We start from the raw sequence: 21,288 nt of genomic DNA, 5'->3' as shown, positions 1-21,288 counted from the left end.
TCCTTTTTACAAAATTATGCCTGCTTTTATGTCACAAAGACATCCTAATTTTTTCTATATGACCTTTCATATTTACATAGACAGTTCGTATAGCATTTGTGTAAGTTACCAATTGGTTCATTTCCTTGTACTTGCTATGGTTTTCCTCATTACATTGCAATTTCACCTTTTTCATGAATTTGGTGATTGTATATGTATGGGTGTGTTTCTGGACCCTGTCCTGTCTATTGGTCTATTTAGAGCTTTGGTGTGTCACTGAATTTCTCAGCTGGAGAGATGATTCTGCAGTTAAAAGCACTTGTTGCTGTTGTAGAGGATCTGGGTTTGATTCCCAGCAACCACATGATGTCTCACAACCAGCCATAACTCCAGTTCCAGGGGATCTGGGGCCCTCTTTTGACTTCCTCGACCACTAGGCACACACATGATGCACATGCACACAAGCAGACGAAACATTCATATATCGAAAAAAATTATGAATAAATTTTTAAAAATAGATATTCCAATGTATTTCTAAAATACTCACTTGTCTTTTATTATTCAGGGCCGACATAAAGTTATGCTGTCTCTAATTTCATGCTTCAGTATAGTTTGAAGCCTTGGGAAGCAGGCTTTTCATGTGCTTTGTTGGTCCTTAGTATTGTGTGCATGTCTCCTTTCCCTTCTGAATCTGTGCTTTTTGCATATTATTAAAAAAAAAAAAACCACGCTGAATGATTAGGCCTGTCAGTGCAGACGGTGTATTCAAATAATTCTGCATTTTTATCTTTGTTTTACCAATAATTCTAGTCATAGAATTGTATTTTTATTTTATTGTTGCTCTTTTGCTTTCTACCTTTCTTTTCTGACTTTTTTATTAATTTGAATCATCTCTTTGTTTGTTTGTTTTATCTTTTGAGACAGGATCTATTATGCAGCCCTTGCTGGCTAGAATTCCCTCCATAAACCAGGCTCAAAGCTCATAGAAATCCCCCTGCCTCTGCCTCCTAGGTTCTGGATTTAAGGGAATCCTAGCTCTAACTGGTTTCGTTGTTTTTGGCTTGTTACTTCTTGTTCAGCTTACTTAACCCTTTACTAGTTGCTTGTTACTTGTTGTTCAGCTTACTTAACCCTTTACTAGTTGCTTGTTACTTGTTTTTCAGCTTACTTAACCCTTTACTAGTTACTTGTTACTTGTTTTTCAGCTTACTTAATCCTTTACTAGTTGTGTCTGTCATTTGACCCATTGGTTACATTTTTATTTTAGAGACCATTTTTTAATTTCTAAGGTCTCTTTTTTGTAATTTTGATTTTGTAAAATTCTTTGGAACTTTCATATACCTAATATCATTTTATATTCTTTTTTACTTTTAATAATTTAAACATGTATATATTTAAAAATATCTTTAAATAAATTTATTTAGTTTAGATATAGTTTATGTAATACACATATACCTGGTATCTTAGTCACTGTTCTATTGCAGTAAAGAAACATCATGACCAAGGCAACTATAATAAGAGAGCATTTAATTGGGGGTTTGCTTACGGTTTCAGAGGTCTAGTCCTGTATAATGACAGGGATTATGGCAGCATGCATGGCTCTGGAGCAATAGTTGAGAACTACGTCCTGATCTGTAGGCAGAGAGAGACACTCTGGGCTTAGCATGAGCTTTTAAAACCTTAAAGCCCACCCCCCAGTGACACACTTCCTCCAATAAGACCACACCTCCTAATCCTTCTAGTCCTTTCAAATAGTGCCACTCCCTGATAACTAAATGTTAAAATATATGAGCCTATGAGGGCCATTCTTATTCAAACCACCACACTTGATAACCCTAGTAAAACTTGTGAGCCAAGTGTTACTGACTCACATAGTTAGTCCCTTGTTTCATTTATTTCTTTATTTCATTTACTTAAGCTACCATATTACATTTATAAGACATTTAAAGGCAAATACTGTTCTGAAATCACTGTGGTAGTGCCCACTGACTCAGATAGTAGAAACCAAGGCTGTGGAAGCTGAAGAGCAAGCCAGTGGTGAATAGCTTACTCAGGTCATGCTTTATAAACCCAAACCTCAGAGATACTGAGAGTATTAGGCCTGTAAATTTCTTACCAGAAATGATGGAGCTACATTTCTAACTCCTTGTCCACAACTAAACAAAGATCCCATCTCATATTCTTACTCACCCCCCAAAAAACCATACCCATTGTCTATAGAATTAGATAATTTCCTTAGTTCAGGAAAGTCGATGCTGAAGTTTTAAGTTACACAGAGTATTTATTTATACACACAGTCCCAGTAGGAGTAGTGTAATTACTAATCATGCAAACAGACATAAGTGTTTGGAGATCTGATGAGGCCTACTGTTGCTATTCCTTTCATTTATTTCCCACTGTTCATACATCTTTGTTTATGCTGTTTTCCTTGACTTTAGTGTGTTGTACCTTTCTGACAAGGTCAGGTTTAATGGTTGGTTTCCTAATGTATACATTGTAATACATTCAAGGCAATGAAGCGCCCTTTAAGTGCAGTTTTAACTTTGCAATACGTGTTTGTGATGTCTTGTTTTATTACAATTCAGTTTAAAAATATTTCCTCATTTCCCTTTTGCTATTCTGACTTATTTAGAAGGGGATTTTCTTGGTTCCCAGAAACCAAATAACTTTGTTATTTATTTTTCAGTTTACCTGATTCCTAGTAGCTTCTTGAATTTATAGTTTGTTTTGGTTTTGTTGGGTCTTACCCCAGGAATGAATATCAATGATGGAATGTGTGTGTGTGTGTGTGTGTGTGTGTGTTTTATAGCAGGTTCAGACTAGCTTCAAACTCAGAATCTAGTTTCAGCCTCCCCAGTACATTGTTGCAATCACCTTGTTTGTGATAGGATAACAGACAGGTACCACATCCAGCTCTAAGTACTGTTAATTGTCTAAATTTTTATTCACTAATAATTTGAAGTTGTATGCACTTTTTCTGTTATCTCATTATTTATTCTAGAGCAATTTGCATATGAATTCATTTAGTAAATTGTTTTTACCACGTTTTGAATAATGCAGGGACCCCAGAACTATTCCCTTTCTATGTACAATTGTTATTAACACTATGTATAAGTTAACTTTTTCCTTTTTAGATTATCTGTGTAAGTCTTTATTATCTAATATCTTCATATGCTGTGCACTTCACTCTGCAGTCTGCTTTAGTCCCGCCTCCCTCCCTTTTATATTCACTTCTCACTATTATTTAGGTCAAGATCATTTCTGGTTTTCCTGGTGACTTTTGATTCCTAAGTATCATAGAAGAATGCTTTTAATTTCTACAAAATAGATTTTTCCTAATGGTTTTTGTCATCATCAGTCATACTGATTTCCAGTCAAATTCTGTTATTTTTAAAGGACATGTTCTTTATTATTCAGGCCTTTTACGTTTCTAAAGATTTGTTTTATGATCTAGTATATGGTCTTTGTTCATTTGTGGTGCCTGTGAGCCTTAAAGGTTTTTTTACCCTGCTATATTGGACATGATGTCTATTAATAGCTGTTATTCTGTGATTCACTGAGAAATGAAGTAATGAAGTTGCAAACTATGATATAAATGTTTATATCTGTTTTCAGTTCTGTCAGTTTTGCTTCATGTATTCAAACTTCTGTTATTAATCATACCTATATTTACAATCGTTAGGTTTTCCTGATGGATTCTTTGTGCCGTTATGAAATACTTCCTAGCACGTCTGCTGATATCTCTTGTCTTGAGTTCGACATTGTCTGGTGCTAGTGTGGTCACAACAGCTTTCTTACAGCTGATGTTGTGCCACAGTTTGCCTTCTTCAAATTCAGGGTTTCTTTTTGATAGCTTGTGGTTGGATCTGGATTTCTTCCTCTCCACAGAATGCAGTTTCTGTCTTTAAGTCACCATGTTTCAATCTGCACATTTCATCATGTTAATGATGTAATGGAATTTGACCTCCCAACTTTTATTTTATTGAAATTTTGGGTTGTGTTTCCACATTTAAGAGATTTGTGTGTGTGTGTGTGTGTGTGTGTGTGTGTGTGGAAAGTGTAGACTTTGGAGTCTTGTCTTAGTCCTTTGAAGATGATACTTGATTGCTTACATTATTCTTCAGAAGTTGGTCAACTTTGTTTTTTTTTTTCTCTTCTAGGTGTAATTTCTCTTTAACTGCCTTTGAGAAGTTTTCTTTGTTACTGATTTTTTAAATCTAGTTGGTTGTGCCTTGTATTTTTCATTATATACCTTCCCTATTGCTCGGTTGGCTTTGTGAGTCTATGGTTTGATAATTTATGTTAAATTTGGCACGTTTTTGACAACTCTCAAGGTATTTTCATTCTCCTCAAATTTTATTGGGCAACATTTATGCATATGTTGTTTCATACATCTAATGTCCTATTATGGTTTTTAAATCTTTTATCCCCTGTGTACTTAATCATGGATCGTATTTTTGTCAAGTTTTTATCTTCTCAAGATGAGACAATCTTGTAATTTGTTTTCATTTTTAAATTTTAATTTTTTTATTTGGGATTATTTTTATGGATATGAGTGTTTGCTTGAATGTTATCTCTGTGCACCGTGTGTGTGTGTGTGTGTGTGTGTGTGTGTTTGTGTGTGTGTGTGTGTGTAGGGCCTATAAAGAGGCCGCCAGTTCCCAGGGACCAGATATATTACGGTTGTAAGGCACTAAATGGGTGCTTGAATCAAACCTGGTCCTCTGGAAGAGCAGCCAGTGCTCTTAACCACTGAGCCATCTCTCCAGCTCAGTTTTAAAGTTTTCATTTGGTTCTATTTTTATTATCCATTTTTTTCCTTATCACGTTCTTTTTTTTTTTAAAGCCTTGAGTGTATTTGTTAAAATAGATTTTTTTTAAGTCCTTGTCTATTCTTTAATCTTTATTACTTGAGAACTAGTCTTACTGAAATTGTTTTTTGTTCTGGTGGTGGATTTTGGTTTTGGTTTGGTTTGGTTTGGTTTTGGTCTTGATAATGAGTCAGGTTTCCTAGTTTCTTGTGTCTAGTAAATTTTTTTAGCTGCAGATATTTGTGCCTATTATATCACAAAGTCTGCATTTTGGTGTCTTTTAGAAAATTTTAACTTTCTTCTCGCAGGCTGTTAGCTCTTAGATGGTTTATCTCTATAATTACATTAGTTTTAGTTTTGTTGCAGAAAGGTTTTGTTTGTTTTGTTGTTACCTTTGTGTCCCTACAACAGCATCTCTACCTCAGGTACAACTGTGGTAGAATAGAATTCCTAGCCTGGAGATAATGGCCTTGGAAGGAACAGGGTTATTTTAGTTTACAGTTTTAGACATCCCAATGACCAAGTAGCCTTGGTGTGGGGTGCTTACCCACCAACCCCACAGTTCCCCCGAGTTTTCTTGAGTGAGAGCAGCAGGAAATATTAGATAGAAGGATTTAGAGTGTGGAGATAAACAGAAAATACAGGATAGCCTCAAGAGGGCCTGGAACCTATTCCAACGGGCCCTGTCTGTCTCTGCCCCAGGGTATTTATAGAGACGCCAAGGAGGTGAAGCAAAAGACCTCCCCCTCAGCACAGCCAAGTGCAGACCATCTCAGACACCTGCACTCAGGCCCATGGTCTAATCATCCACACTATGCAGACTTGCTTGGTAAAGCCACGAGGAACCTGAAAATGGGCTCCCACACCTTGGTACCGTGGTAATTTAACACATCTGCATAAGACTATATGCTGATAGCAAATTCACTCCCTCATGGCCAGGAACTAAGGATGAACACAGAAGAGCCAGGATACCACAATTCCCTTTGGGAGCATGCCCACAGTGATTTAAGAACCTTTTACTAGACCCCATCCCAAAAAGCTCTGCAACCTATCATACCACCCTCTGTAGGGACCACGTCTTGAATACATCGAGTTTTGTGGGCGCTGAAGACTCATACTATTGTATGTGTGGATTAATCTTACCCAAGGTCAGTCTCCGTAGGGATTCTGTTGAATTAGCTAGGCTTACCTATTTCCTCTGTTCTCTGAACTTTGTATTGTATCTCTTTAGTGTTATCTCCACATTTTTGCCTGTTGTGTGGAATTTGACCATACAGATGTACAACTTTGTACTCAGTGGTAGACTCAGGCAGGTACCCCTCTCTAGATTTGTGGAGCACCTTTTCTACATTGCTTCTTCATTGCTAGAGATTGATTGGCTTTCAAATGCTGTCTGCCTTGGTTTGAGATAAGCCCTAAACAATCTGCTCATCTTAGCAATCACTATCTCTTGAGTTTCTATTTTGTATGTCTTAGCCCAGAACTAAAGTACAAATAGAACTGTGGGTGGCCAGTGGACCACCACTTTGAATTCCTTATTTCAGTAGTCATAGTCTTGTACCACCTGTTGTCCAGTCGGGAAAATACTTCCCATGCATGTTGATTTATAGGAGGTTGGTTACACCAGTACCAGTTGCTCTGTTACTTATCTGGCCCTAAGTCCCATCAGACCATTTCCTCTAAAATCTATTGTTCCATTACTTTTCTATTCCCTAAATCTTCTGGCTTCCACAAACTGCTGTCATTTTAAGGTTCTTTGCCCTTTTTGTCTATTTGCATTGATTGTTTCTCTCTTTTCTTTTTAAGAAGTTTGACATTCCTGCCCTTTCAGTTTCTTTGAGATAATACTTCTTCATTCTGCAGCTTAGGACTTCAGTTTATTTAGAAAACCCCCTTCACTTATCACCCCAGGCTACTTTGTTCTTACTTTTCTCCCACTGAGATACTGTTGCTCATGGACCTTTTTTCTGGTCATCTTTTTGTTTCTTTATAATTCAAACTTTATATTTTCACTTTTGACTATTGTTAGTTGTTAAACCCATCCCTTGAATTTTTAAACTCAGTTATTGTTTTGAGTTCTAAAAATTTCTGTTTGTTTCTTTTAGTTTCCATTTCTTCGCCAAAATATTTAGTGTTTTATTTCTTTGGACCTACTATCCATGATCATTTTGACTTCTACATCTGGTATCCTCATTATTTACTGTACTTGCTGTGGCTCTTTTTTTCATTGGCTATTGAACATTATGTTTCTTTAATAACTTAGTTCTTTTCTGTTGTTACCAAATACCATAAGACTTCTGTGTGTGCAGTAGACCCTTACTGGCCTGGTGCAGCCTGGAATCCCTTGTTCAACTACTAGCCTCAAAATCAAAAGAGCTTTGTTTCTAAAACCTGGTTATCTCGATGTATGTGTGCATCTCAGTCTGATTTTTTTTTTTGTTTGTTTGTTTTTTTTTGTTTTTTGAGACAGGGTTTCTCTGTGTAGCTTTGCATCTTACCTGGAACTCACTCTGTAGCCCAGGCTGGCCTCGAACTCACAGAGATCCGCCTGGCACTGCCTCCCGAGTGCTAGGATTAAAGGCATGCACCACCGGGCTGGAGAGATGGCTCAGAGGTTAAGAGCACTGGCTGTTCTTCCAAAGGTCCTGAGTTCAATTCCCAGCAACCACATGGTGGCTCACAACCATCTGTAATGAGATCTGGTGCCCTCTTTGGGCCTGCAGGGACACATGCAGGCAGAATACTGTATACGTAATAAATAAAAGAGAGTAAGAAAAAAAAATTTCATTAAAAAAAAAATTCATTAAAAAAAAAAAAAAAAGGCATGCACCACCACCACCCGACCCATCTCAGTCTGTTAAACTGGAGCATGAACCACTCCCACTGTTAAGACTTAAGTTCTGGTCACAGGCGTTGACAAACTTGAGTTTTGTAAGACAGAGCAGTGTAAAGGCATTAGTTCTTAGCCTGAAAGACTGTCTTAACAGTTTGTAGGTTTTGACTCCTATCCTTCTACTTAAGGTTCAAAGACAGTTTGGAAACACCGGAACACAACTTAGACATCTGTCTGCTCTACCAGTGTCCACTATGTATCAGAAGTGCCTGTAAAGGTGGATGCTGTGATACTATACAACTGATAGATGAAGTCCACACCTCCTCAGTTTACATGTCTTGATCTGCCTAAACCACAGTCTGCATAGTTATAAGACAATCTGAAATGTGTGTGATTCCTGGGGGTGACAAATCACAGCTGCTTACAGAATCGTACTGTGATACCCACAGGTGTTATATGATGCCTACAGATGAAGAAACCAGTAAAGAAATTCTGGATTCCACTTAATTTAGTGAATAGTAAGATGTGATTTTTCTCCCCCATCCAAATTCTCAAATACCTTACAAGGTTTTATGGACCCAGATTAAGAACTCTTGGCCTATACAGATTTTATGTTAAGCTATGTGAAAAGCAAGTGATTATGTGAAAGATTTAAATCCATAGCTTATAATAATATCCATAGGAACTGAGAAAAACAGAATAGAAATATAGTTTTGTATTTTGTACGATTTAGCAATGTCATATAATATTTGTTTCAAATCATCAGCATTTCTCGTTACAGTTTTGGAAAGACATTGTTGATGACAATGAAGTGCGTGACCTCATTTCTGACAGAAACAAGGCTCATGGTAAGTCAGTCAGCACAAGCCAGTTTGTTACATACTTCTGGAATAGCAATAAGTGAAGTAGCAGCTTCAGGGAAATTTGTATTTTCTGTTGCAGAAGATATATCAGGAGAATGGATTTGGGAATCTTTATTTCATCCACCTCGAAAGCTGGGCATTAATGACATTGAAGGACAGCGGGTACTTCAGATTGCAGTGATTTTGCGAAACCTTTCCTTTGAGGAGGGCAACGTTAAGCTCTTGGCAGCTAATCGCACCTGTCTTCGTTTCCTGTTGCTCTCTGCACATAGTCATTTTATTTCATTAAGGCAATTAGGCCTTGACACGTTAGGAAATATTGCCGCTGAGGTAAGCATGTGGCATTTCCTTACCATGGCTTTTGTTTTTATCCACATTTACTTTCAAATTTGAAAGTGTTACATTCTGTATCTGCCTACATTTACCAGATTTTCAATGCTTATGTGTATTTGTAGCTGAAAGGTAGTATAGAAGTATCATATTTTTATGGGGAAAAAAAAGAAACATTTGAAACAATACTACAAGTTTACTGATAACTGTTCTCATAGCACTTGCATTTTTAAAAGCATTACAACATTGTCTTGTTCATTTTTATTAAATTTAAAACTCATAGTTTGGGAAGAAGGATAGCTCAGTGATGGTGTTCTTTCTTTCTTCCAGCTTTTATTGGACCCTGTTGATTTCAAAACCACTCATCTGATGTTTCATACTGTTACAAAATGCCTCATGTCAAGGGATAGATTTTTAAAGATGAGGGGTAAGAACTCAATTTTTTCATTATTTCATGTGAACAAACTATCATTTATTTCAAAAACCAAAATGTATGTGTTTTTGCAGGCATGGAAATTTTGGGAAATCTTTGCAAAGCAGAGGACAATGGTGTTTTGATTTGTGAGTATGTGGATCAGGACTCATACAGAGAGATAATTTGTCACCTCACTCTGCCCGACGTGCTGCTTGTAACCTCAACACTAGAGGTGCTGTACATGCTCACTGAAATGGGAGACATCGCCTGCACAAAAATTGCAAAAGTAGAAAAGAGCATAGGTAAGACAGAATCAATGCTTTTCAGTTTAATTTCTTTCATTTTTTTGATGCAGGGTCTTATGTAGCCCAGGCTGGCCTCAGAGCCATCTCTTGAGTGCTGGCATTACAGGTGTGAACCACCACCTGTTTCTTGCAGTGCTGGGGGTCAGACCTAGAGCTTTGTGCCAGCTGAGCTACATCTTCGGTACGAGTATTTTCTTTATTGATGAAAACCAATACAATACTCTGTGGAAACTTTGGTGTTGAGAATGTACTGTGTAGTGTTGAAGAGTTATTACCCCCACACACATACAACTTTACATTACCCTTTTAGATGATAAGGAACATCTACTGTGTAACAGACATGATTTTGTAGCTGACAGTGGTCCGTGTTCCTCTTAGTAGTTCTTGTTATAAATCAGATCTAAGCTAACAGCACCACTGTGCCTTACTCCTTCAGAACTTTCCTTTGCAAACAGTCGTCAGTGACAATTTTTAGTGACTGAAGCCAAATGAGACAGACAAGCTTTCTTCTGGTTCTGCACATTCTCACCGTGGCACTGCCTTAAAGAACAGCGAGCTCACCCCTGCAGCCCTGATAGTTTAGAGAGACTCACCGAAGCATGCCGTGTTCACATTGTGCCATTAGTAGATCAAAGATAATAAAGAGTTAGCTTGAAGATGTTGTCATTGAGAAATTAAAAGGTCACTTTCTGTATTAGTGATCCCCAAATCTGGATATGTATCAGAATCACTTTGGAAACATCTTAAAAATAAAGATGTCTAGTCTTTACCTCAGAGATACTACGTTATCTTTAGAGACTGGGCTGCTTCTCTTTTCTTAATAGTTCACACGTAATTCTGATGTACCATGATTCATGAACTGGCATTGCTTTATAATATTATTAACTAACACCTCTTCTTTAATCTTAGATATGCTAGTGTGCCTGGTTTCTATGGACATTCAGATGTTTGGCCCTGATGCCCTAGCTGCAGTGAAACTTGTCGAACATCCAAGCTCCAGTCATCAAGTTTTATCTGAAATTAGGCCACAAGCTATAGAGCAAGTCCAAACCCAGACCCATGTAGCATCTGGCCCAGGTTCGTGTTTTCATATGTTCTTTTTCAATATGCTTGTGGGTGTGTAAGATTTAATTAATGCTAAGGGTAAATTCAAATGTGCAGTACAAAAAAGTTATGTTTTACAGACAATTGGCTGAAGAAGATTTACATTACTTCTGATTTCATAGCTAGCCTATATTGTAGATACAGCAAGATCAAGGTGAGCCCAGATGGAGGACTAGATAAAATAGGGGAATCAAATTCAGAACAGTTAAATATGAGGGCCGTATCAACAGTTAGTGCTTTGTGATTTTGTTCATGGGATCTGTATATACCTGAGCAGGTTAATTGTGCATTACCTTCTAGCTCTCTTGAGTGATCAGGGTATATATATTTGGTCCTCCTAATATTTGGGGGGAGGTGTGTTTTTCTGTGTGTATGAGTGTTTTACATGCATGTGTGTCTGTGTACTATGTGAGTGCAGTACCTGTAGAACCTAAAAGAGGGTGCCAGATCCCCTTGGACTGGAGTTACAGATGAGTAAACCCACCATGTGAGTGCTGGGGATTGAACCTGAGTCCTCCAGAAGACAACTCATGCTGAGCTCTCTCTCCAATCCATCCCTCCCCCCGAGTTATTCTTAAATGTCAGTACTAAGACCTTAGACTCAGACAGAGCTTAGGAATTGCCATGTATGGAATGTATGTGCACATGCACATACACAGAAGCGTATGTGCCTATATGTGGACATTCTTCATAGTGTTCCATGGCTCAGTTCTGTTTAATTTGGAAATATTTAATTATGGGGCAGACCTATTAACTTGCCTTCTCTTTGGTTTTTATACTTCTTTCTCTTAGCTTGTTCTGAGTCATCATTTTTTTTATTTTAGCACATTCAACGGTTTTGAGGTTTTTTTTGTTTGTTTGTTTGTTTGGTCAATTCTCTACGTTCATTTGACAAAGAAATCCATCTTTCACTTTCTCTGCCATCTGGTGTCTCCAAGGTAATTTCTCCTTTCTTCCATCGTTTGAATGAAGATGGTCATCTTTATGGCTAGCTAATATGCTGGCTCTGCAGAATGACTTCTCTAGTTCTTTGTCAGAAGGAGCTGTTGCCTTGTGCGTCTGCTCCAGACAGGAGCCTTCTCCATCCTTGTCCTGTTGCTGTCATTCTCTGGTTCTTGTTGCCTCCTTTCCTAGACGAATAAATCCAGGTCCTTGTCACCCTCCCTCGTGGCTCCCAAACCAAAGCTCTGTTACAGGGCTGGGCATGGTGGCAAGCAGATCTCCAAGTTCAGGGACAGTCTGGTCTACTGAGTGAGTTTCAGAATCAGCCAGAACTACAGAGTGAGACATTGCCCTCTAAATAAACAGAAAACCACATCATTATCTTTAATGTTACCACTTGTAAATCGTCTTCCTAAATATCATGGTCTCTTTGGTTCCTAGTGCTGATGACTTGGTTCTCCTCACATTCAGTTGTGGTTTCTATCTCTCTATTCTAATTCAGAGTATTAAAATTGTGTATCTGTTTATGTGAAGTATATAACACGTATTACGTATTTTATTGTTTTCATTGTGTTCTCCTTAAGTATCTGACAGTGTTGTAGTGTATGTGCATTGAACCCATCTGCCAGAACTAAACAAATGGACATTAACGGCAAAAAAGGGAAGTGTGGGTGTATCCATGGGAGTAAATATTAAGCAGCAAGCAGATATCCAGGTGTATTGTCTCCCCTGTCATTTCAGCACTAGGGAGACAGAGGCAGGAAGCTCTTGAACTCAGGGCCAGCATAGGCTACTTAGTAAGACCTTTCTTGTCTCTAAATAAATAATCCATTATGTATAATTGAGAAAGCTTTAGTCAAGGTGAAGAAAATGTCTTTTTATCCTCAAGGGACAGGCTAGAGGTTAAAGTAGATGAGGACATGGAGAGGTGTGTCTACAAAGAGTATCATACTTAGTAAATCACAATGAGTAACATTATATTCAAGGTCACTTTAGTGACGGGTACTGTTTTGCCTTGTGAATGATCTTTAATCTTAGCATTTCTTTTGACCTCAGCAGATGAACCCAGCCCCTGATCTAGGCTTTGGTTCTCATTTGTCTAATGAATTCAATTAAGCATTAAGAATCTGTGGGTTATTCACTTAGGTAGTAATTCATTAACAAAGGTGGAAATGGCCTCTAGAGACCCAAAAGAGTTAACTTTGAGCTGGAGAGCATTCAGTTGGCTATTCTTTGTAGTTGGATACTTTTTCCTCTTACAGTTTTATTGAATACTGCTCTCTTACGGAAGGATCATCTTGAAACTTTGCCCTTTCTTCATCATCATGAAAGTTTTGATCTGTTTTTAGGCCAGCATCTTAATTCCATCATAATTTATATAGTTGCAAAGAGTATATTTTCTTGATGGGTATTAAGCTGACTTTTAAAAATAATACCATATTCTGTATAGTTATTAGAATTTCGTTGCCATAATCCATTTTTTCAAATGTGTGTGGACTAAGAGTATGGGTCAGTGTCAAAGTACATCCATGGCAGCACAAACCGAGTTCAGTCCTAACACCCTTGCCAGAAAGAAACGTTTTCACGATGTCAGAAATGGTACCAAGCCCTCCTTTACTTTGTACTCACCCCAGCAGCCTTATAAACCTTACCCAACTGTACGGCACTTATACTTGGAGTCTCTTTATCAACCACCTAGCTGTGTTCCCAGCCTTCAAATACACTTGGTAGATGTTTGTTTCTTTATGAAACTTTTTTTTTTTCCCCTCTAGACAGGGTTTCTCTGTGTAGCTTTGCGCCTTTTCCTGGAACTCACTTGGTAGCCCAGGCTGGCCTCGAACTCACAGAGATCCACCTGGCTCTGCCTCCCGAGTGCTGGGATTAAAGGAAAGTTTGTTTTGCAAGTTTTAGTAGTTAGTAGTACATCAGACAAAATTAAATACAGGCTTTTTTTTTTTCCTAAATAATCATTAAGTACAAAGTTAAGTGCTCAGAAGTATTTTCAGTGTCCAGAATCCATTAATGTAATATATGTGGGAATGTGTACTATTTATTGCTAGAATGGAACTGGAACCAGAATTAATCTTATTTTCTCTCTCTTTTGAAAATTGATGACAGTTTCCTGCACTGTCAACTTATTCTGATTATTCCCTGTTTTGTTTTGTTTTTCTCCTCCTGTTCCTTCAACCCTGTCTCCCTCATCATGAGAGCAGTTCCTTTCCCATTCAAGATTGCTTTTGTTGTGTGACCCATGTAGATTAGTCAGGGCCACCTGTGGGACCACTGAGTTGGCACTGCAGACACTAGTTGACAGTCTAGGTCATGACAGTAAGTGGACAAGGAAAGAACTTGTAACTCTTCAGATTTTTTTAACAATCATCCAAAAAGTATTAAGCTTATTTTTATTCTTCATTTGGCACCCAGAGCTCTCTGCTTTTTGTGTGTGTGTGTTTGTTTGTTTCCTTCCTTTCTCTCTTTCTTTCTTTCTAAACCAAAGAATTATGAAACGCTTGACTTGTCTCTTTGTCTTGATAGGTTTTATTTCTAAAAAGGGATTTACAAGACATTGTTATAAATCATGCTTGCTACTTAGCATAGTGGTTCACAGACTTGAGAATACAGTAGAATAGTCTGAAGGCATTCGTACAGCACAGACTTCGGAATTTTCTAGTCATGTGGGACCTGAGAACTTTCATTTCCAACAAGGTCCTGTGAGATGCTGATGCTATTGGCCTCTGGGCTAAGAAAATTGAAGTAGTTCAATATTGAGCATTACTGTATTTTGAGGGCTGCTTCTGATACTTAGAAAGTGCCTTGTATCATATTCTTTGATTGCATTCTTGTAAAAATCTGGATGGTACAGATTTCCCTCATTTAATAGGTGAGAATGTCTGCTACAAAACCAGACTAATAAGGCTTGGATAGAAGGTGCTGCTCTTGGTGCTGGGCTCAAGCATGGGCCCTGAGGGTGCCAATACCCACTCAGTGCCCACCCTGCAAAGCTAGTTCTTACTACTCGTATAAACAACACTTCTCTGCTTGTCTTTGAGATAGGTCTGTGCATGAGGCCAAGGCTGGCCTCCAAGTGGTAATGCTCCAGCTGTTTGTTCTGTCTTAGCCTAGAGCTTCTGTTGAATTAATATTCATCTTTTAAATTTAAAAATGAATTTATCACTTCCAATGCATTGTGCAGCTGAGCTGACAAATGCTTATCAAGCTGATGACCTTAGCCTTTCTAATTGTTCACTTTTTTATTAATTGACTGTAGTGCTGAGATTGAATGTAAGGCTTTGTACCTAGGTTAGGCAAGCATCCTACTACCAAGCTCTGCTCACTCCCACTGAGTCCACTGCTTTACTCAGGCACGGTTCTGTTTTAATCTTTGTGGCTTGATTTTCTTACCTGTACCTATACACCAAAGGACTGAGAAAAATAATAAATATGTGAAGTGTTCAATCGGTTTCTGAAGATGGGGAAAATAATTTATATTGCTAATACCTAAATTACCCATTTCATTGTTGTTGAATTATTATAAGGCTAAGCAAGATAGGAAGGCTCTAAAACAGTACCTGATATAATACGTGGTCGCTTTGCTTTCTTTAATTTGTTTATTTTCATGTGTTTCTATGTCTTTGTAGAAGACATTCTTTATAAATAAGAACTGGTTCAGTGCCTATGAATGTAGCATATAGTGACTACATTTTGTTAGTGATACAGCTCTAACGTGTCTTTTTCTTCAGCTTCCAGAACAGTTCTAACCCAGCATGCTGCTCCACCTCCAGGAATAGTGGAAATAGATAGTGAAAAGTTTGCCTGTCAGTGGTAAGTACCTGGTTTCTATTATGGCTTTAAAATCCTTGGGAAGAGCAAAGCAACAGAAAAGAAGCAGATTCATTAGTCACCCAACAGTTCTTAGTAAGAGTAGATCTGAGTCGTATAAATAAGTCATTTCACGTATACTTTGGCATGATTTGAAAGAAAAGAATTCATCAAAATTTTCTAAATTAAAACAGCCTAACTGGAATGTCTTTAAATTATGACATTTAACGCCCCTGGAATAACATTTGTGTTAAAACGTTATCTTTTTTCACTTTGTAGGATATAATATTTGTCAACTTACAAAGTCTGTTCTTGTCAAATTATTTTGTTGAAACTAAGTTGGACTAGTGTTGAGAAAGTAGAACCAGGTTTTGTTGTTAAATATCTTCCTTGTTTGGTTTTGTTTTTGTGTTTGAGGCAGGTCCTTGCTACGTAGCCCAGGCTGTCCTTGAACATAGCATCTCTCAAGTACAGAGGTTACAGGCAGATGCCAGCACACCTGGCTTAAAGCCAGCCTTATTACTTAAAGGTAGTCCAGCATTCCTGTCCATGGTTAGTAAGGGAGAATGAGTCACGTGATAGAATAGCTAGTGTGTCTACACCTGTGATAAACAACTTGTTTCTGTGAGACCTTCCCAGACTGCTGTGCTCTGCTCTGACCAGCTTCTGGTTTCCAGTGCTCCACTGGCTTTTCGTCCCCTTCCCTCTAATTGTTACACGCTAACCCTTGCTTCTTGAGGACTCTTCTAATGCCAGCTGGATCTGTTAGCCTTCTTCTGCAGTGCAAAGTAAATGGTGTTTTCTCTCTACTTTTGAACTCTGAGACTATAGAGGACTGTGAAAGTTGGAAAGAGCACAAACCACCACCACATTAAAGCGTGTGTGTGTGTGTGTGTGTGTGTGTGTGTGTGTGTGTGTGTGTGGTGTGTGTGTGTGTGTGGTGTGTGCATTGCGTGTGTGCATTGTGTGCATTGTGTGTGGTGTGTGCATTGCACACACAGACTTTTTCACATCTCAGTTATATTCCTGACACTTTTTAACAAGAAGAGAAGAAAATTATTTTATCATTGTTACTATGTGAGTAAGTGTATGAGAAACAAGTTAGCCCGTTTTGCATAGTGAGTTCTGTAAAGAGATTTTACAAAGGTAACTAGGTTTCTAATCCTGACTTGTAAATGGAAGTTACTTTAAAAAGCAGTATGTGTTCGTTTGTTATGAAGTAGCAAACGGAAGTGCTTGGAGATGAGAGTGGCAGTGTGTAGTATGTCATTGTTTGATGTCATAGTTGAAAGCTTTGGTGATTCTTGGCTGAAGGAATTTACTCCAGGAACAAAGGAAAATTTAGTTCAGCTTTCCACTATTTCCTTGACCTCAGTGTACATACAGTATGATGCCTTTGATTAGGAGTTATTGCAAGACAGGTACACCAGCAGTTAACCACTGGGTAACACTGCTTCTTAGAGAACTGTTGCTAACAGACCATCCTTCCTGTGGCTGAGCTGTAACTGTAGCTTTTGTTTATGATACTGTAGTAAGTATGATAAGCAATTGGTGTAGTTCATTAAATCTCTCTAAAACTTAGTGTGTATTTTACTGACGCGCGAGTTAGTGAAATTTGGTTAGTTGAAGTAATTATTAGTATAACACATTATCTTTCAACATGGGTTTTCCTGTGGTATATAATGTCTTAATTTCTTGCTCTTTTTTAGGCTAAATGCTCACTTTGAAGTAAATCCAGATTGCTCAGTCTCTCGAGCAGAAATGTATTCTGAGTATCTCTCAACTTGTAGTAAATTAGCTCGTGGTGGCATTCTCACATCGACTGGGTTTTACAGATGTCTGAGGTAAAGTGCATAGCTTTGCACAGTAAACGTCATCTATGTTGGCTGCTCTTGCATACTGTAGAAAACACCACAAAGCTGCTGACTTTGCGTATCTACTGCTTGAACTTCCCACACGCTGGCTGGCTTTAGTGCAGTGGAGACTTGTAAAGTCACTGTGTTGACAGGGTGAGGTTTATCAAACAAAGAAAAGGAAGAAATCAAATTCTCCTCTTTCTGCTTTCTTTGACATGTTGAGGACATTATTCTTTTTAAGTCTTGAATCCTAATATGTAGTTAACATGCATCTGACCTAAGATGAGACTTTTTGATACTTTGTTAAATTTGTAAAAATACATGTATTTAAACTATTATATATGAAATTGCCTACAACTCAACATTGTTAATAAATAATGGCTTTTTAATTGGAGAATTAATCTTCTACATAGTTTTCTTTGCATTCCACTTTTGCTGAATTGTGAAACATATTGGTCCATACATTAGTAACAATGGCAGTGCGCTAAGCATTACTAGAGACAGTGTTGTGTTCTTATGCTGGTTTTCATAATTGAGTATGTGTTATTTTACAGAACAGTTTTTCCAAATCATACAGTAAAGAGAGTGGAGGATTCCAATAACAGTGGGCAGGCACATATCCATGTAATAGGAGTGAAACGGAGGGCTATTCCACTCCCCATCCAGATGTACTATCAGCAGCAGCCAGTTTCCACTCCTGTTGTCCGTGTTGATTCTGTTGCTGATGTATCTCCAACTCCTTCACCTGCAGGTATTCATTTTAAATTTTAATATTTTTTATTTTATTCATAGGCAGGTCTTGTTATACAAACCATGCTGGCCTCAAGCTTGGGCTCCTCTTGAAAGCTGGGATTACAGGCAATAGCAGCATACCCCAAGTTTTTAAGTGTTTTAAGTATTGCTAGTGTAGAACCAGAATTTAAATGTATATTGTGTATATTAAGTGATGACCTTGCCCTGTGCTTTTTACGGTGTTTCTCATGGGTGTCATCGTACTCGAATGTTTCCTCTTCTTTAGGCATTCATTTCTTTCCACCCTTCCTCTTGTATTAAGTAAGATAATAAGACATTTGATGTCCAGCTCTCATTTCACTAGGAACTTTCATTTTCCCCGTGTATAGGAATCCCTCATGGATCTCAGGCTGTAGGAAATCATTTTCAGAGGACTCCTGTTACCAATCAATCTTCAAATTTGACTGCAACACAAATGTCTTTTCCAGTACAAGGTGTTCATACTGTGGCACAGACTGTTTCTAGAATTCCACCAAATCCTTCAGTTCATACCCACCAGCAACCAAGTGCTCCAGTGACTGTCATTCAGAATAAAGCTCCAGTTCCTTGTGAGGTCGTTAAGGCAACAGTCATCCAGAATTCCCTGTCCCAGGCAGCAGTTCCTGTGAGTGTTGCTCTTGGAGGAGGACCTGCACAGGGTTCTGTGGTTCAGAATCCCAGTGCAGGGCCCCAGCCTGTGACAGTTGTGAACTCTCAGACTTTGCTTCACCATCCATCCGTGATGCCACAGCCATCTCCATTACACACAGTGGTCCCGGGACAGATCCCTTCAGGCACTCCTGTCACAGTAATTCAGCAAACTGTACCACAGAGTCATCTATTTGGAAGAGTACAGAACATGCCAGCATGTACGTCGACAGTTTCACAGGGTCAGCAGTTAATCAGCACATCACCACAACCTATGCACACTTCATCTCAGCAGACCGCGGCTGGTGGCCAGCCTCAGGACACTGTTATCATCGCACCCCCACAGTACGTAACAACTTCTGCATCCAACATCGTTTCGGCAACTTCAGTACAGAATTTCCAGGTAGCTACAGGACAGGTGGTTACCATAGCTGGTGTTCCAAGTCCACAGCCCTCCAGGGTAGGATTCCAGAACATTGCACCCAAACCGCTTCCTTCTCAGCAAGTTTCATCAACAGTGGTACAGCAGCCTATTCAACAACCACAGCAACCAACCCAGCAAAGTGTAGTGATTGTAAGCCAGCCAGCTCAACAAGGTCAAACTTATGCACCAGCCATTCACCAAATTGTTCTTGCTAATCCGGCAGCTCTCCCAGCTGGTCAGACAGTTCAGCTAACTGGACAACCAAACATAACTCCATCTTCTTCACCATCACCTGTCCCAGCTACTAATAACCAAGTCCCTACTGCCATGTCATCTTCTTCCACCCTTCAGTCACAGGGACCACCTCCTACTGTCAGTCAGATGCTATCTGTGAAGAGGCAGCAACAGCAGCAGCATTCACCAGCACCTCCCGCACAGCAGGTACAGGTACAAGTTCAACAGCCACAACAAGTACAGATGCAAGTTCAGCCCCAGCAAACAAATGCAGGAGTCGCCCAACCTGCTTCCAATGAGTCTAGTCTGATAAAACAGCTGCTGCTTCCAAAGCGGGGTCCTTCAACCCCAGGGGGTAAGCTGATCCTCCCAGCACCACAGATTCCTCCCCCTAACAATGCAAGAGCTCCTAGCCCTCAGGTGGTCTATCAGGTGGCCAATAACCAAGCAGCTGGTTTTGGAGTGCAGGGGCAGACTCCAGCTCAGCAGCTGTTGGTTGGACAGCAAAATGTTCAGTTGGTCCAAAGTACAATGCCACCAACAGGGGGAGTACAAACAGTGCCCATTTCGAACTTACAAATACTGCCGGGTCCACTGATCTCAAATAGCCCAGCAACCATTTTCCAAGGGACTTCTGGCAACCAGGTAACCATAACAGTTGTGCCAAATACCAGTTTTGCAACTGCGACTGTGAGTCAGGGAAATGCAGCTCAGCTCATTGCTCCAGCAGGAATTAGCATGAGTGGAGCGCAGGCAGGAGCCGGCCTTCAGGTGCAAACGCTTCCAGCCGGACAATCACCATGTACCACTGCTACCCCCCCATTCAAAGGCGATAAGATCATTTGCCAAAAGGAGGAGGAAGCAAAGGAAGCAACAGGTTTACATGTTCATGAACGGAAAATTGAGGTCATGGAGAATCCATCCTGCCGACGAGGAACCGCAAACACCAGCAATGGGGATACAAGTGAGAGTGAAATACAGGTGGGAAGTCTGTTAAATGGGAGAAAGTACAGTGACTCAAGTCTACCTCCTTCAAACTCAGGGAAAATTCAAAGTGAGACTAATCAGTGCTCACTAATCAGCAATGGGCCATCCTTGGAATTAGGTGAGAATGGAGCATCTGGAAAACAGAACTCAGAACAAGTGGACATGCAGGATATCAAAAGTGATTTGAAAAAAACCCTCGTTAATGGGATCTGTGATTTTGATAAAGGAGATGGTTCTCATTTAAGCAAAAACATTCCAAATCACAAAACTTCTTCTAATCATGTTGGAAATGGTGAGATATCTCCAGTAGAACCACAAGGGACTTCAGATGCTACTCAGCAAGATACTGCCAAAGGTGATCAATTAGAAAGAGTTTCTAATGGACCTGTGTTAACTTTGGGTGGGTCACCGTCCACAAGCAGTATGCAGGAAGCTTCAAGTGTGGCAACACAGCAATTCAGTGGTACTGATTTGCCTAATGGACCTCTAGCTTCAAGTTTGAATTCAGATGTGCCTCAGCAACGCCCAAGTGTAGTTGTCTCACCGCATTCTACAACCCCTGTTATACAGGGGCATCAAATCCTAGCAGTTCCCCACTCAGGATCTAGAGTGTCCCATTCTGCCCTGTCGTCTGACGTCCGGTCTACAAATGGCACAGCTGAATGCAAAACTGTGAAGAGGCCGGCCGAGGAGAACGATCGGGAAGCAGTCCCAGGAATTCCAAATAAAGTAGGAGTGAGGATTGTTACAATCAGTGACCCCAACAATGCTGGCTGCAGCGCAACGATGGTTGCTGTACCAGCAGGAGCAGATCCCAGCACGGTAGCTAAAGTAGCAATAGAGAGTGCTGTGCAGCAAAAGCAGCAGCAGCATCCACCGTCCTACATGCAGAGTGTGGTCCCGCAGGTGAGTCTTGCTTGTTTGACTACAGTGGGGTCTGGAAACATGAAGGGTAAATGGATTGTTG

At 39.4% G+C, this 21,288-nt stretch overlaps 1 protein-coding gene across 1 annotated transcript in view; it reads left to right on the top strand.

The window, feature by feature from the left end:
* Arid2 (AT-rich interaction domain 2) overlaps positions 1-21,288 on the top strand; it is a 136,642-nt gene that overhangs the window by 72,390 nt on the left and 42,964 nt on the right. Inside the window, exons 7-15 of the mRNA XM_059247458.1 lie at positions 8,405-8,471; positions 8,566-8,816; positions 9,147-9,243; positions 9,324-9,533; positions 10,446-10,613; positions 15,323-15,404; positions 17,111-17,245; positions 17,812-18,008; positions 18,379-21,227. Coding sequence (XP_059103441.1) covers positions 8,405-8,471; positions 8,566-8,816; positions 9,147-9,243; positions 9,324-9,533; positions 10,446-10,613; positions 15,323-15,404; positions 17,111-17,245; positions 17,812-18,008; positions 18,379-21,227 — 4,056 coding nt within the window. The remainder of the gene's footprint in view (positions 1-8,404; positions 8,472-8,565; positions 8,817-9,146; positions 9,244-9,323; positions 9,534-10,445; positions 10,614-15,322; positions 15,405-17,110; positions 17,246-17,811; positions 18,009-18,378; positions 21,228-21,288) is intronic.

The sequence above is a fragment of the Peromyscus eremicus genome, chromosome 20, assembly GCF_949786415.1.
Source record: "Peromyscus eremicus chromosome 20, PerEre_H2_v1, whole genome shotgun sequence".
In the NCBI taxonomy this organism is placed as follows: Eukaryota; Metazoa; Chordata; class Mammalia; order Rodentia; family Cricetidae; genus Peromyscus; species Peromyscus eremicus.
Note: the sequence above shows the minus strand (reverse complement) of the source record. Positions and strands in the feature narration are given on the sequence as shown.